This window comes from Dendropsophus ebraccatus, chromosome 5 (genome assembly GCF_027789765.1).
Source record: "Dendropsophus ebraccatus isolate aDenEbr1 chromosome 5, aDenEbr1.pat, whole genome shotgun sequence".
NCBI classification, from domain to species: Eukaryota; Metazoa; Chordata; class Amphibia; order Anura; family Hylidae; genus Dendropsophus; species Dendropsophus ebraccatus.
The window spans coordinates 89,891,426-89,904,158 of NC_091458.1; the positions used below are offsets into that span (position 1 = coordinate 89,891,426).

General features: G+C 42.6%; 1 protein-coding gene across 9 annotated transcripts in view; it reads left to right on the top strand.

Annotated features, from left to right (window-relative positions):
- MBNL2 (muscleblind like splicing regulator 2) overlaps nucleotides 1–12,733 on the top strand; it is a 139,102-nt gene that overhangs the window by 112,463 nt on the left and 13,906 nt on the right. For 3 of the 9 annotated variants that reach the window (XM_069970681.1, XM_069970686.1, XM_069970682.1), the window contains one exon: nucleotides 4,346–4,381. The exons of 2 other annotated variants lie outside the window; for them this stretch is intronic. In XM_069970681.1, the coding sequence (XP_069826782.1) occupies nucleotides 4,346–4,381 (36 nt within the window). Of the gene's footprint in view, nucleotides 1–4,345; nucleotides 4,382–5,421; nucleotides 5,517–12,733 lie in introns of all 9 variants that reach the window. 4 more of the 9 variants (XM_069970683.1, XM_069970687.1, XM_069970685.1 and 1 more) reach the window with 2 other exon arrangements.

Genomic DNA, 12,733 nt, shown 5'->3' on the forward strand with positions numbered 1-12,733 from the left:
ATTTCCCTTCTCTTAGACTCAGGTCACACTGTGCTAACTTTGTTTAATGGATATGTCTGAAAAATATAAATATGGCATATGCTTGGCCAGGTAATATCTATGCTTTCCATTACAACAGCATACCACAAAAAAACTAAAAGGATGCACACCTTTTAAAGGGTTATCCAGGCGTAGAAAAACTTAGCCACTTCCTTCCAGAAACAGCGACATTCTTGCTATTCTCGCCATTTTGCAGATCATTTCCATTAAAGTAAATGGAGATGAATTGTAGTACCAATCAAAACCTGATGACAGGTATGGTGCGGTTTTGCAAGAAAGTAGCTCTGTTTTTTGGGGGGTTTTTTGTAGTATATAAAGATATATATATCTTCTTTGGATCTCATAGACATGACAAACTTCTAGCTGACTTAAGCAACCAGTAGGGGGAGCTTGGGAGCTTTCTGCATACTGCTGGATAATTTACATAAACAGAAAGTAGTAAGCTCTTAAAGGGAACCTGTCACCCCACGTGCCGGGGTGACAGGCTCCCGACCCCCCGCTACAGCCCCCTTTACTCACCTAATCCCGCCGGGTCCCGCTTCTGGATACGGTCGGGTCACGGAGATCTCAGCCGCTGCAGCCTGGCGCTCGCGCTGAGAGATGATTTCAACGCTCATAGAGAATGACGGAGCGCTAGACTCTCCGTCATTCTCTATGAGCATTGGACTCATCTCTCAGCGCGCGCGCCGGGCTGCAGCGGCTGAGATCTCCGTGACCCAACCGGATCCAGAAGCGGGACCCGGCGGGATAAGGTGAGTATAGGGGGCTGTAGCGGGGGGTTGGGAGCCTGTCACCCTGGCACGGGGGGTGACAGGTTCCCTTTAAGTCTCCATACCCACATATACTGCAGGTAGACCAAATTTTAACACTTGACTTAGAATTCTGTGTTGTCTCAACCGCTATATGAAAAAGTTATTCAACACAGAATTTTTACCTGAACATTCATTAATATTAGTGATTATTCATTAATATTTATGTTAAGGAAGTCATTGGCAAGTGTATGCATACAGTTGCATACATCTATATACAACAACAACAACAATATATATAAATATATATATAGATAGATAGATAGATAGATAGATAGATAGATAGATAGATAGATAGATAGATATAGATATTAGGGCTTTTTTTTCAAACATATAGACTGAACATAGTGAGCAGTTATGGTTTCAAGTGTCCTAGTTATTAGAAAAAACTTTTGTTCGGTCAGATTGTGAATGTTCAAACTCTAAGCAATATGTAAAACAAGTCAGGGGATGTGCTACATAGACCTACAGGGGTGTGCATCTCATGCAGTGAGACAAAGCTTGCAGTGGGCAAGGAAATGAAGGAAATAACTACACGTTTCTATCAACTCTTTTTAGAGGTTAATGTAAGTAAGGCATAGAAATCAGCACTACTCAAGCCAAATGTAGGCTAGAAGATATACGTTGAGCTCTAGGCAATGAAATATATTTCTGCTGTGGCGGTGCAATCTTTCAGAATTAGCTTGTGTCCATAATTCATAAAGATACAGTATAAGAAAAGAAAGTCCAAGGGCACTCACCAAATGCAGAAATGTGTTTTTATTTTCTTCTTGAGTGTACATATTGCGGTACTAGCAGACAGCAAAAACGCCAATGCCCCCCACTGATAATGATGTCGGGTCAGCTGGTACCGAAATATGTACACTGAAGAAAGAAATTAAAGACACATTTCTGCATTTGGTGAGTGCCCTTGGATTTCTTTTCTTATATCTTTTTAGAGGTTGGTGGGGATCTGAACATTCAGACTGCGGCCGATCAAAACTTGTGATGTGTGACAGGGACACTTTAAGGAGAATCTTACTGTCTCAGACTCAGCTTATTAGCCGGTTGCTGTAGAATATAATTAAATTGATATTATATTTCAGACACTAAAGGAAAACAAGCATGTGTATTGTCAGTCTGGAGTTTTTTTAAAACTGAATAAATGCTTACTGGATGGAAATTGGATCAATGCATGGAGTTTCTGCTTGTTTGCACCCAATATAATATACCACTTACACTATTCACCATTATGCATGCATAGCTGTAACATAGAATGTTTTAATATAAAACAATGACATACATGCATCTGTTAAATATACTGAATTCTCCTAACCTGTGTAGATGCAGCTCGATTACAGTGAGGATAGATCTAAAAAAGTGTTCTCAGTGGGTTTTTACATAGTAGGGTTCACATTAATTATGACCAAAATAAAATACCCTGGATTGTTAGATTCTTTAGATTTTTAGTAAATTTTAGCTTAATCATTTTTTGTCATTTAGTTTTCCATTGGTATGTAGTATATGCTTAGATGAGATATAATGCATAGATTAAAACCCTTATAAATCATTTTATTTGACCTATTTTTCAATATAGCACAATTAATATAGTTATTGTAAAGGAAATGTGCTGTCAGGTCCATTGTATGCATATACTTTTCTCCTCTCATCGATGAGTTATTTTTTAAAACAATGAAATCTAATATGGCAATTTGCATGTTGCATGTTATCATTTTGCTGCATTGACAAAAATACTTAAAAGGCTGCCACCCTTAGGGGTCACTCACATGGACATTTTACAGACCTATGCTCTTTAGGTTCATAATATGGCACTCATACCTTTTAATAGACTTAAACTTTATCTTAACGTGTCTCTGAATGTATAGGTAGAACAAACAAGGTAAAACAAATCCTGTCATGGTACGGGGGTTTGTCAAATTTCTATTGCTTCCAGAGGAGAATATAGGGCCTCAATCAGGAAAACTGTAGAACTACCTATGTTGCCCAAAGCAACCAATCAGAGCCAAGATTTCATTTGTGTCGAGTGGTTTAAGACATAAAATCTGCACTGTGATTGGTTGGACAGTTTTGATAACTGAGACCCATGGTGCTTCACAGTTGCAGAGTACCCACAGCTTTTTAGCACAGACCCACAAGCATACAGCTATACCAGTGTCACACACATGGCTTTGCCTTAAAGTGTTCCTGTCACTACAAATAACTTTTGACATGTCACCAGACATGTCAAAAGTTATTGATCACAACAGGTCTCACTGCTAAGACCAACACTAATTCTAAGATATAACTGTGATTATGATAGCAGGACGATCCACTCCCCAGCCAGCTGCTCATTCTGTCAATATTTTCTCTTTGACTAATATTAAAGGAATGAGCGGCCAGCCAAGGAGTGGAACGTGCTGCTGCGATCACCCTGTGGCTACTATATCTTCTGATCAAAGCATGTCCCAGGAGTGAGATCGCTGTGATCAATAACTTTTTACATGTCTGATGACGTGTCTAAAGTTATTTGTAGTGACAGTGCCCATTTAAGTTTGACATTTACATAGACTACATAGGGAAATATTTTTTGTCAATAATGATTTTTCCCAACTAAAGCTGTCTTCTGTTTCCTTTACTTGGTTTGGAAAGGCAGACCACCATAATTTAGAAACATTTTCATTTGGTCAGCTCTTTCGTTGCCAAATGACATTATTAATAGCTTGCTATATAAGTTTATCTAGTCTATCACTTTCATTCTACCCATCTGAACCATTCCAAACCAATAGTTCTTATAGGCTATACAAAGTTATTCTTCCACGTAACTGACACGCACCATAATTGTCCTTGTTAGGTTCTCTGTTCTGAGGACTGACTTGCTATGCAATGGTGTTTTAGCTAGCTGGAATTTGTTCCCCTTGCAGCTGTTTATTTAAAGAACGTCTTAGCAGCTCCTCTGTGAATGTGGTGTATTTTCTGTGTGCTGCCCTTCACTTTGAGGCCGTTCATCAGTTTCCTCAAAAAACTTCAATCCTAACTGTGTCTTGTAAGTACATGAGATACAAAGAGCAGCAATGTAAGACTGGTAGATGTGTTTATGTACTTACCGCCTACATCATACAACTAAGTCCTTTTTCTGCAGTTTATGAAAAATATTCTTATTAATGAAGTGTAACTGTTAGGCTGGTCTCACAGGGGTGTTATGCAGCCCTATTGCTGCATTGATATTACCACCTCAAGTCCTGATCTGATCACTGGTCTGATGTCCTGAGCTGACAGCTTAGTCAGGTCATCAGAAAGGCAGTCAGGCCAGGACTAGCAGTAGTAATAGTTGACGCTCCTTATAATATAATCTGTCGGTAAAACTGACATGATGCAAGCTGGAAAACCATGAATGGCTTCAGTCAATGATGTTTGCACTAACTGCTACTGATCTAAAGCTCAAAATGTTAACTCTGTGTTCCTAACCTGTTTCTTTCCTTTTATTCATTTTTTTCCACCTCTCGTTGCATGCCGTGCAGGGTCAGTTTTGTGCATGACACCAGCTACCAGTATTGGTAGGTTTCTATCTACTTTTTTGCTACTCAAGTTTTCCTTCTGTGGTTCTCAGTGTTTTCTAAAATGTTATAGACTATATCCATCTATTATGTGTTATTTTAGTACTCAGTGCTTAGAATATTCAGTCTGTAATAATCACCTATTATATGTCTTCTATTGCTCTGTGGCTTTATAATTTTACCTCTCACATATTGTGTTAAGAACCAAAAAAAAATGTAAATTTTTTTTATTTTTCATTGTTTTAATGATGTCTGTTAAGTTTAATGAAAATTGATGTGTAAGTAGTATCACCTGTGTCTTAACGTGTCATAGTGTTGTGCTTTTTTTCTCCTTTTTGCTATGTTTAGAATATTTCATCAGAGTTTCCCAGAAACCTATGCGCTATAGCTTTCAGCTTATGCAGTGTTCACATAGCTAGAGCAGGCAGCACATTCACAATAGAGAGAGAGTGGATTTAATAGGTAACCTATTAAATTCAAGCTTGCAATAATCTTGTAATAGTCCAAACACAGGAAAAGACAATGCTTTGCAGTCATTCTATTGACGTAGCAACAACCGTGCATCTCTTATACTAATCAAAACCCCATGAATGCACAACAATTTTATATACCTTTGTTCTCCTGTAGTGTGGCAGTATTTTTGTGTTATAGAGGAAAGCCTCATAACCCTATTTATTGTTATTGGAGTCAGTGCTTACACCTCACTAAATATATACGACTTCTTAGATATTACCTTTTAAAAAGTGGTTTATCTGGCACATAGAATTTTAAGCTGCCTACGACTTTAATCTTCTTTTTTCTGGGAATCACTGATAATATATTTTTTTTTACAAACTTCCTTTAATTGTACCTGTAATAAGCTTATTTTCCCTTTTTTATTTCTCTCCCACGCTTCCTTGCTTTGCATTGTGATTGCATGCCATCTGCTGGTTTAACCCATGATGGCTTGCTGCTATGTGATATTCACCATGCCAAACCACTTCTATTACCATAATGCTACACCCTCCTGTTCATTGCTTCCATGGTTCCCCTCCTGAAAGTACCCATGATGCACAGCGCTACGTCCGCCACTGTCTCTGCAGCAACAACTCCTGCAACAAGTGTCCCCTTCGCCGCAACAGCCACAGCCAATCAGGTTTGCTCCTTTTAAAGCTTTCTTTCACAAATCCCAAACTCTAAATCAGTGCTAATATTTAAAAAAAATTCGCTGAAGAATTTTTTTTATAAATGTGTACCCATCAAATTTTTATTTTGTTAAATATTTTTTTTTTTACAAATGTATTCATGAGCAGTTTGCACTTATTCAGAGTTAACATTTTTGCAAGTATTGGTCTTTCTGTTTTATGTTTCCTTAAATGTTTTGCAATTATTGACAATCATACTAAGGGGCATAATAATCCATCTTCAGCTACACCCTGTGAATGTTATAGTTCTGTACAATATAACAGTTTGTCATTTTAAACCTTAAAGCTCTAGAAAATTTTCGTTTTGCAGTATTTACTGTGATGTGCCTAGGGGACTGGACAACACATACAGTAATGACAGAGATTCTTTGGATGTGAAAGTTATATTACCAAACTGCTAGACAAATCAGTAAGAACATTGACCCCAGTATATCTACAACTTAGCTCCAGTTGTATGTTTTCCTTTTTTAAGGAAAATTTGTAAATATTTTTTTCCATCCCTGTTTTAGATGATACAGTATTTGGATCAATTATTATCATTCCTTTACTCTCCAATCCTTAAGCTACTGCAAAATCAATGCAAAATACACTGCTAAGACTATACTACTGCTTTAAATGCATATAGTTTACATTATTTAAGTGATTTAAAGTTTTTTTTTTTTTGTAATTGTCATCTTGTTCACTGAAACGGTGCATAGGTTCTCAAATGCATTTGGATGTTGAGCTGTATTAACAAGTTCTATAAGAAGAGTATTTACCTTTTAGATAAAAATACTGGTCCTACAGTGTTGTTACCTAACTAACCTTTCCAAGGATAGACAATGGTAAAAGTGTGTCCATAGGTCACACAGATGCAGGTTTCTAGCCAAGATTATCAATTTATATAGTTGAAACAAGTACTGCGGGTTTAGTTCATGCTTGTCTCCTGCCAACAATGATCACTTAACAAATGCCTGAATAAGTTAAGGTGAGTTGCTATACTTTGCAACATTACTTTACAATATGATGAAAGAGGTATTCTGGTGTGGCACAAATTTCAAAAAATGCTGTGGTTAAGAAAAGCAAAGTTAAGGCCCTATTCCACAGAACGATTATCGTCCGTATTCGGCCGATATCAGTCGTTACGGCCGATAATCGTTCCGTGGAATAAAAGGCAACGATCAGCCAACTTTGTTCATGTTGGTTGATCGTTGCGTCATTTGTCTTTCAAACATGTTGAAAGACAAACAACCAGGATAGCAGAGATCTGCTGCCGTCGCTCCATGGGATAGGAGCGGCGGCAGCAGACCGCTGCTCTGTTCTATGGGCTGCCCCCCCCACACAGCTCCCTGTGGCCCCTCCCGCACGCTGCTGCCGCGTGGAATAGGACCTTTAGACTTACCTTCCCTTGTCCCTTGCAGGTCACCACTGCAGTTAACATTCCATCCCCTTCCCAGTGCCCCAATGTTCATCTCCTTTGTCTGCTTCTGAGGTATAGATGTAGAAGCAGGATCCCAGCCAATCACTGCTCAAAAAGAGACACCACTGCAGCCAGTGGATGGCTGAGAGGTAGGTCTGAAAGATAAAGAGATGAGCATCGTAGGAGAAGTCCCCTGAGTGAGTGCTGCAGGAGGACTTGCAGGGGATTGGGTTAGGTTAGTATAAAACAAAGTTTACAAGCTCCAGCACTATTTTAAAGAATACCCCTTTATATTCAGTGATCTAAATAAAAACCTTTTAGGATATGCATCGCAGTCAAAAATAAAAACAGCGCTGCAAAGTTATGATGCACTGCTGACTTTTACTTCTTTCTAAGAACAAGATATATAGATATAATAAAATTAATCTGAGTGTAATAAAGGGGTCTCCCATCTCCCCCTTTTCAGCTTGGCCCTGCTGTGTCCCGCGTTCACTTCCTTAGCACAGGGGAGCAGAATGCAGCGGTGCTGAGCTGAATGACCTTGGCTTTGCTGTGTCTTCCTCTGATGTTACACGTTTCCAGGGACAATCCAAGCCCTGGAGTCATGTGGGACATTAGAGGAAGACATAAAAGTAGCAAAAACATACTTACAGAACCTGACCACCAGTCCCTTCACTGCCTGGCCTCTGCTTTCATAGCTGATAGTGATGGTCATGATCCTAGACAAGCACTGTCAATAAAACAGTGAGAGAAAAGGACCAATCTTCAGAAGCATATCATTTTGCTAATGCATTTTGCATTTCCATAATCTAACAAAAGTTTAGGTGATGGGAATACCCCTTTAATACCCCTATCTATTTATCTGTAGAGCTAAATTATGAGCTTATAAAGTCGGCAGCCATAGCACTGATTAAAGCAGTCAGTGTGTCTCTTTCTTTGTACAGTGTGAGAACGGAGGAGGAGGAACTGTAATGTGAGCTATCAGGACTACAGAAACATTATGGGGGACATTTATCAACATGCGCCCCTGGTGTACGTCACAGGGGCAGATTCGCCCTTTTACCTTGGTGTATGCCAGTCGTATCCACTGCTCGCCTAATGGGCCGGCAGGGGAGGCACAGCAAGGTGGGAAGCAGATGTGGCCTCTTCCCTTGCCTGATCTACTACTTTGGCATCACCTTAGTTACAATTGTACATTAAGGGTACAACACACTGGGCATATCCGCAGCGGATCTGTGCCCTGTACACTCTATGGGCAGACAAACTCGCAGCAGGATTGACATCCCGCTGCAAGTATTTCAGCAGCATGCCCCGTTAACCCCCGGAGCGTAAACATCACCTTCTCCATGCTCCGGCTTGCTTCGGAGGTTCCCGGGACGTCCCGCTTGGCCAATCAGTGTGCTGCCCTGCCACAGCAAACTGATTGGCTGAGCGGTGCGTGAAGACGCCAGGAGCCCTGAAGCAAGCCTGAGCGGGGAGCAGGCGTCAGGGGTTAACAGGGCGGACTGCTGACATACTGTCTGTCCATCACGCTGCGAGTTTGTCTGCCCATAAAGTGTACAGGGCAGGGCAGGGAGTTACAAAAACAAGACTAGAATCGAGCAGAGTTGCAATGCCACACATAAACGGAGCACAGCTGTGGGTCTGTTTTTAGAAAAAAACAACTATGGGGGAAATTTATCAAGGGTTATGCACCTGTTTTAGGTGAATAAATGGATTTTTTACCCACTCTTGGTCTAAGTTCTATTTATGATCCAGTATTCATCAGGCGATTATTTTTTAGATGCAACTTTTTTTTTAATCTGCCTGTTTTGAGAATTCACCCCAAAATTTGCATAATCCAGGATTTGCGCCCAATTTATCATTTCTGACTTTTTAAAAAGTCACGAAAACAGGTGCAGGCCTACGTCTGGTCAGTACCAGGTGAATATGTTTGTGACGACTTTTGCGAATTTTTTAGTTAGACTCATTTACTATGACAGTACGACTTTTCCATAAATCACACACAACATATTGGAACAAGATAAACACCAACCCACATTAGAATAGTCACACACATTAGACTTCTTAGTAAATGCCCCTCTATGTTTCTGCAATCCAGGATAACACCTTTAAGCTGATGAAGGAGATAGATGCTTTGTTGCTGATTGACATCTATACTCACAATCATGATAGCAATAAGAGTGAGCCGTATTTTCTGGCGTATAGGAGGACTTTTTAACCCCGAAAAATCTTCTTAGAAGTCAGGGTTGTCTTGTACGCTGAGTATGGTCGCCCCATAAGGTGGAGGAGCTCAAAAATGCCCGGATCCCCACTGTAAGGCGACCACTATAAAAAAAAAAACAACCAGTTAACTCACCTGGGGCCCGTTCCTGGCATCCGCACATCTCCGCGCCCGTTCCCGAGCCGAACAGGCTGCCAGGAGAACTTTGGAAGAATGAAAGAGGCTCCGGAAGTACCCGAACCCTTTGTCATTATCCCGAAGCTCTCCCGGCAGCTGAGGGTCTCCGAACTTCTCCGATGAGACGCTCGGTTTCTTGGGAGGGCTTTGGGGATCTCCGGCGCAGACAGTGTATGTCACTCTGCCTGCGCCGGGAACAGGCCAGGAGACACGCTGATGCCGGCAATGGGTCACAGGTGAATCAATTTTTTGGGTTTCTTTATTTAGCTGCCGTTAACCCCTACCTGACTGCAGCAGGGCTCTGGTCAGGCAGGGGTTAACAGTTTCCGGCGTATAAGGCGGACCCCTGACAATCTTCTTAAAAGTCAAGGGTCATCTTATACGCCCAGTCGCCTTATACCCTGGAAAATACAGTATATTGCAAGCAGAGCAGGAAAAATTTGCCTGACAGCAGTCAAGTCATCCCACCACTCACACTCATGTTATATGTTATCTAAATAAAATAATTTTATTTAATAATTTTCTGCTGACATTCTAATTTCCCCTCTCTCACACTTAGGCTGTGTTCAAACAGAGTATTTTGGCCAGTTACTTAGCCAAAACCAGGAGTGGGGCCAAAACACAGTTCAAGTCCAGACATGTGCAAATTGCAGCGCTCACCATTTGGACTTGAGGCAAAGATTTATCAAACTTTGGCCTCCTTCATAAGATTGTATATTTTTCTATCTGTATACTGTCTGTAATTACTTTTTTTTTTTAAACCTGGAGGTTCTATCGGTTGTGACAGGCTTGTGACATCATTCAAAGTATTCCACTTTTATTTAAGCACACTTCCCTTTTTGCCGATGCCCAAATAGAGATTTAATACAAATATTTTTGCAGATCATAAAAGAAAAAATGGGAAAACTATCAGCAGGTTTGTGCAAATGAACCCACTGATATTTCCTAGTAGCCCCCTACGTCCTCTTTCCAGTGCCGCTCTCCTTATCCTCCTATGTCCCACCATCTTTGAGTAGTTGTTAATGAGCTCCACAGGTGCACTGGAGGCATTCCCTGTTCCCCTTAGTGCAGTGTTCAGCCCGGCCACTGTCTCCTATGTTCACACCTACCTCACTGGAGATGGGAGCTATGGAGATATAATAGGAAGCCTTGTCTCATAAGGTAGACATGGCAGAAAACAGGGAAAGTGGGTGCTCAGAAACCTAATCTGGTGCCAAATACAAAACTAAAAAAAAAATTATGCGTATGAGGCGGATGGAAGAGATAACGGTCAGCCCAACAACCGTTCAGCTGACGGTTTTGAAGGTATATTAGCACCTTAATATTTAGGGTGCCTTCACACATAACGGATCTGCTGCGGATTCGCAGCGAAATCCGCCGCGGATCCAGTGTCAGTGCATCCCTATTAGAATACATACTCACAGCCGGATTGATATCCCGCTGCGTGTATGTAAGTTAACCCCCTGGCGACCGGAGCATACATCACCTCCCCGCTCCGGCTTGCTTCAGAGGTTCTTGGTAGGACGTCCCACTTAGCCAATCAGTGGCTGCGGCGGGGCAGAGCACTGATTTGGCTGAGCAGGACAAGCAGACGCCAGTAACCCCCCAAAGCAGGCCGGAGGGGGGAGCAGGTTATGTATGCTCCAGCCACTGGGGGTTAACTTACATACACGCAGCGGGATGTCAATCCCGCTGTGAGTATGTATTCTCATAGGGATGCACTGACACTTGATCCGCAGCGGATTTCACTGCGAATCCGCAGCTGAGGATCCGGTGTGTGTGAAGGCATCCTTAACCCCTTAACGACATCGGGCGTAAGTATACGCCCCCGCAGAGTGGGCTCTAACGCAAACGGACGTATACTTTCGCTTGATGTTTCCCCAATCGCTGTGTGTTCACACACAGCGGTCGGGGAAGATGGCCTGCTATAATGTATAGCAGGCCATCTCTGCTCGTCGGCACAGGGGGTGATTAACCCCTCCCGTGCCGACGATCGCTGCTATATGCTGATCTATACAGATCAGCATATAGCAGCTGATAACAGCTTTCCGGGTGATCGGTGACCCGGAAAGCAATGCCGATTGGTGCTGTCCGAGACAGAACCAATCTCCATTAGTGTCCCCACCAAAGATGGCGCCGATGCCACTCCCACGATCGCCGTGATAGGCCGGCCGGCCCATCATGGCGATCAAACTGTAAAAAAACAGTTTTTTTGCGTTCTGCACCCCTCAGCTAGGTAGCTGAGGGGTGCAGAACAGGTGTGTGTGGTGCAGGTGTACCATACTCACCTGATCTGGGCGTCCGGAGCAACGATCTGCGGTCCGCGCCGTCCTCGCGTCTTCTTCGGGTCACTTCCGGGTTCGGTCGTCCATCGCTGGAAATCTTCATAATCGCTCGGGTCCTCGTGTTCGGCGGGCCTTGGTAATCTCCGGCAGCGTCACTCTACCGCCCCCTAGTGGCTGATCAGTGAATATCATTCACTGATCAGTTGGTTTGGGTTAAAAATATTTTTAATTTTTTTTTCCAATTTTTTTTTTTCTTTTTTTGCGCCCTAACGCCGCTAAGTGCTGATCAGCATCGCTCGTAAGTGCGCCGCTGATCAGCAACTCCTCCTTTTTGGCGTAGGGGCGTTTTTCCCCCCTATATCCTACCGCCACTGGCTGCTGATAAGTGCCGCACATAAGTGCGGCATTTAGCAGCAGCTCCTTTCTTGGCAAAGGGATATTTTTTCTTACTGTCAAAAAAACACGTAAAAAACACTACACTACATGAAATAAAGTTTTACACTACACTTCTACACATTTACATACCCCATATACCAATCCCCGTATAAAGATGGCCCCCAAGGTGTTTTCGGTGTCGGACGCATACGTTATTATTGCCTCCGACACCGAAACAGCCAGTGAGGATGAATGGGGGGATCCTTCTTTCCTCCATTCATCCTCATCATCCTCATCATCCAGTGACGTGTCTGGGGTTAGCATAGAGTACGCTGCCCCACAGACACGTCTTTTCCGCCAGTACCGTCCCAAGAGATGACGGTATGGCGTGAAATTCTACACACTCTGTGAGAGTACCTCAGGGTACACTTACAGATCCAGGGTGTGTGCACACTGCGGAATGGCGAAGGATAACCCTTTGTGCATTCCGCAGCTGGCACCCGCCGGCGGACTGATAGAGGCGAGCGTCTCCACCCGTGTCATAGACTCCATTCTATGCACGGGCGGATTCCGTCGTCCGTCCAAAGAATGAACACATTGGACAGAGGGCAGAATCCGCCCGTGCATATAATGGAGTGTGACACAAGTGAGGACGCGCGCCTCCATCAGTCCGCCGGCGGGTGCCAGCTGCGGAATGCACAGAGGGTT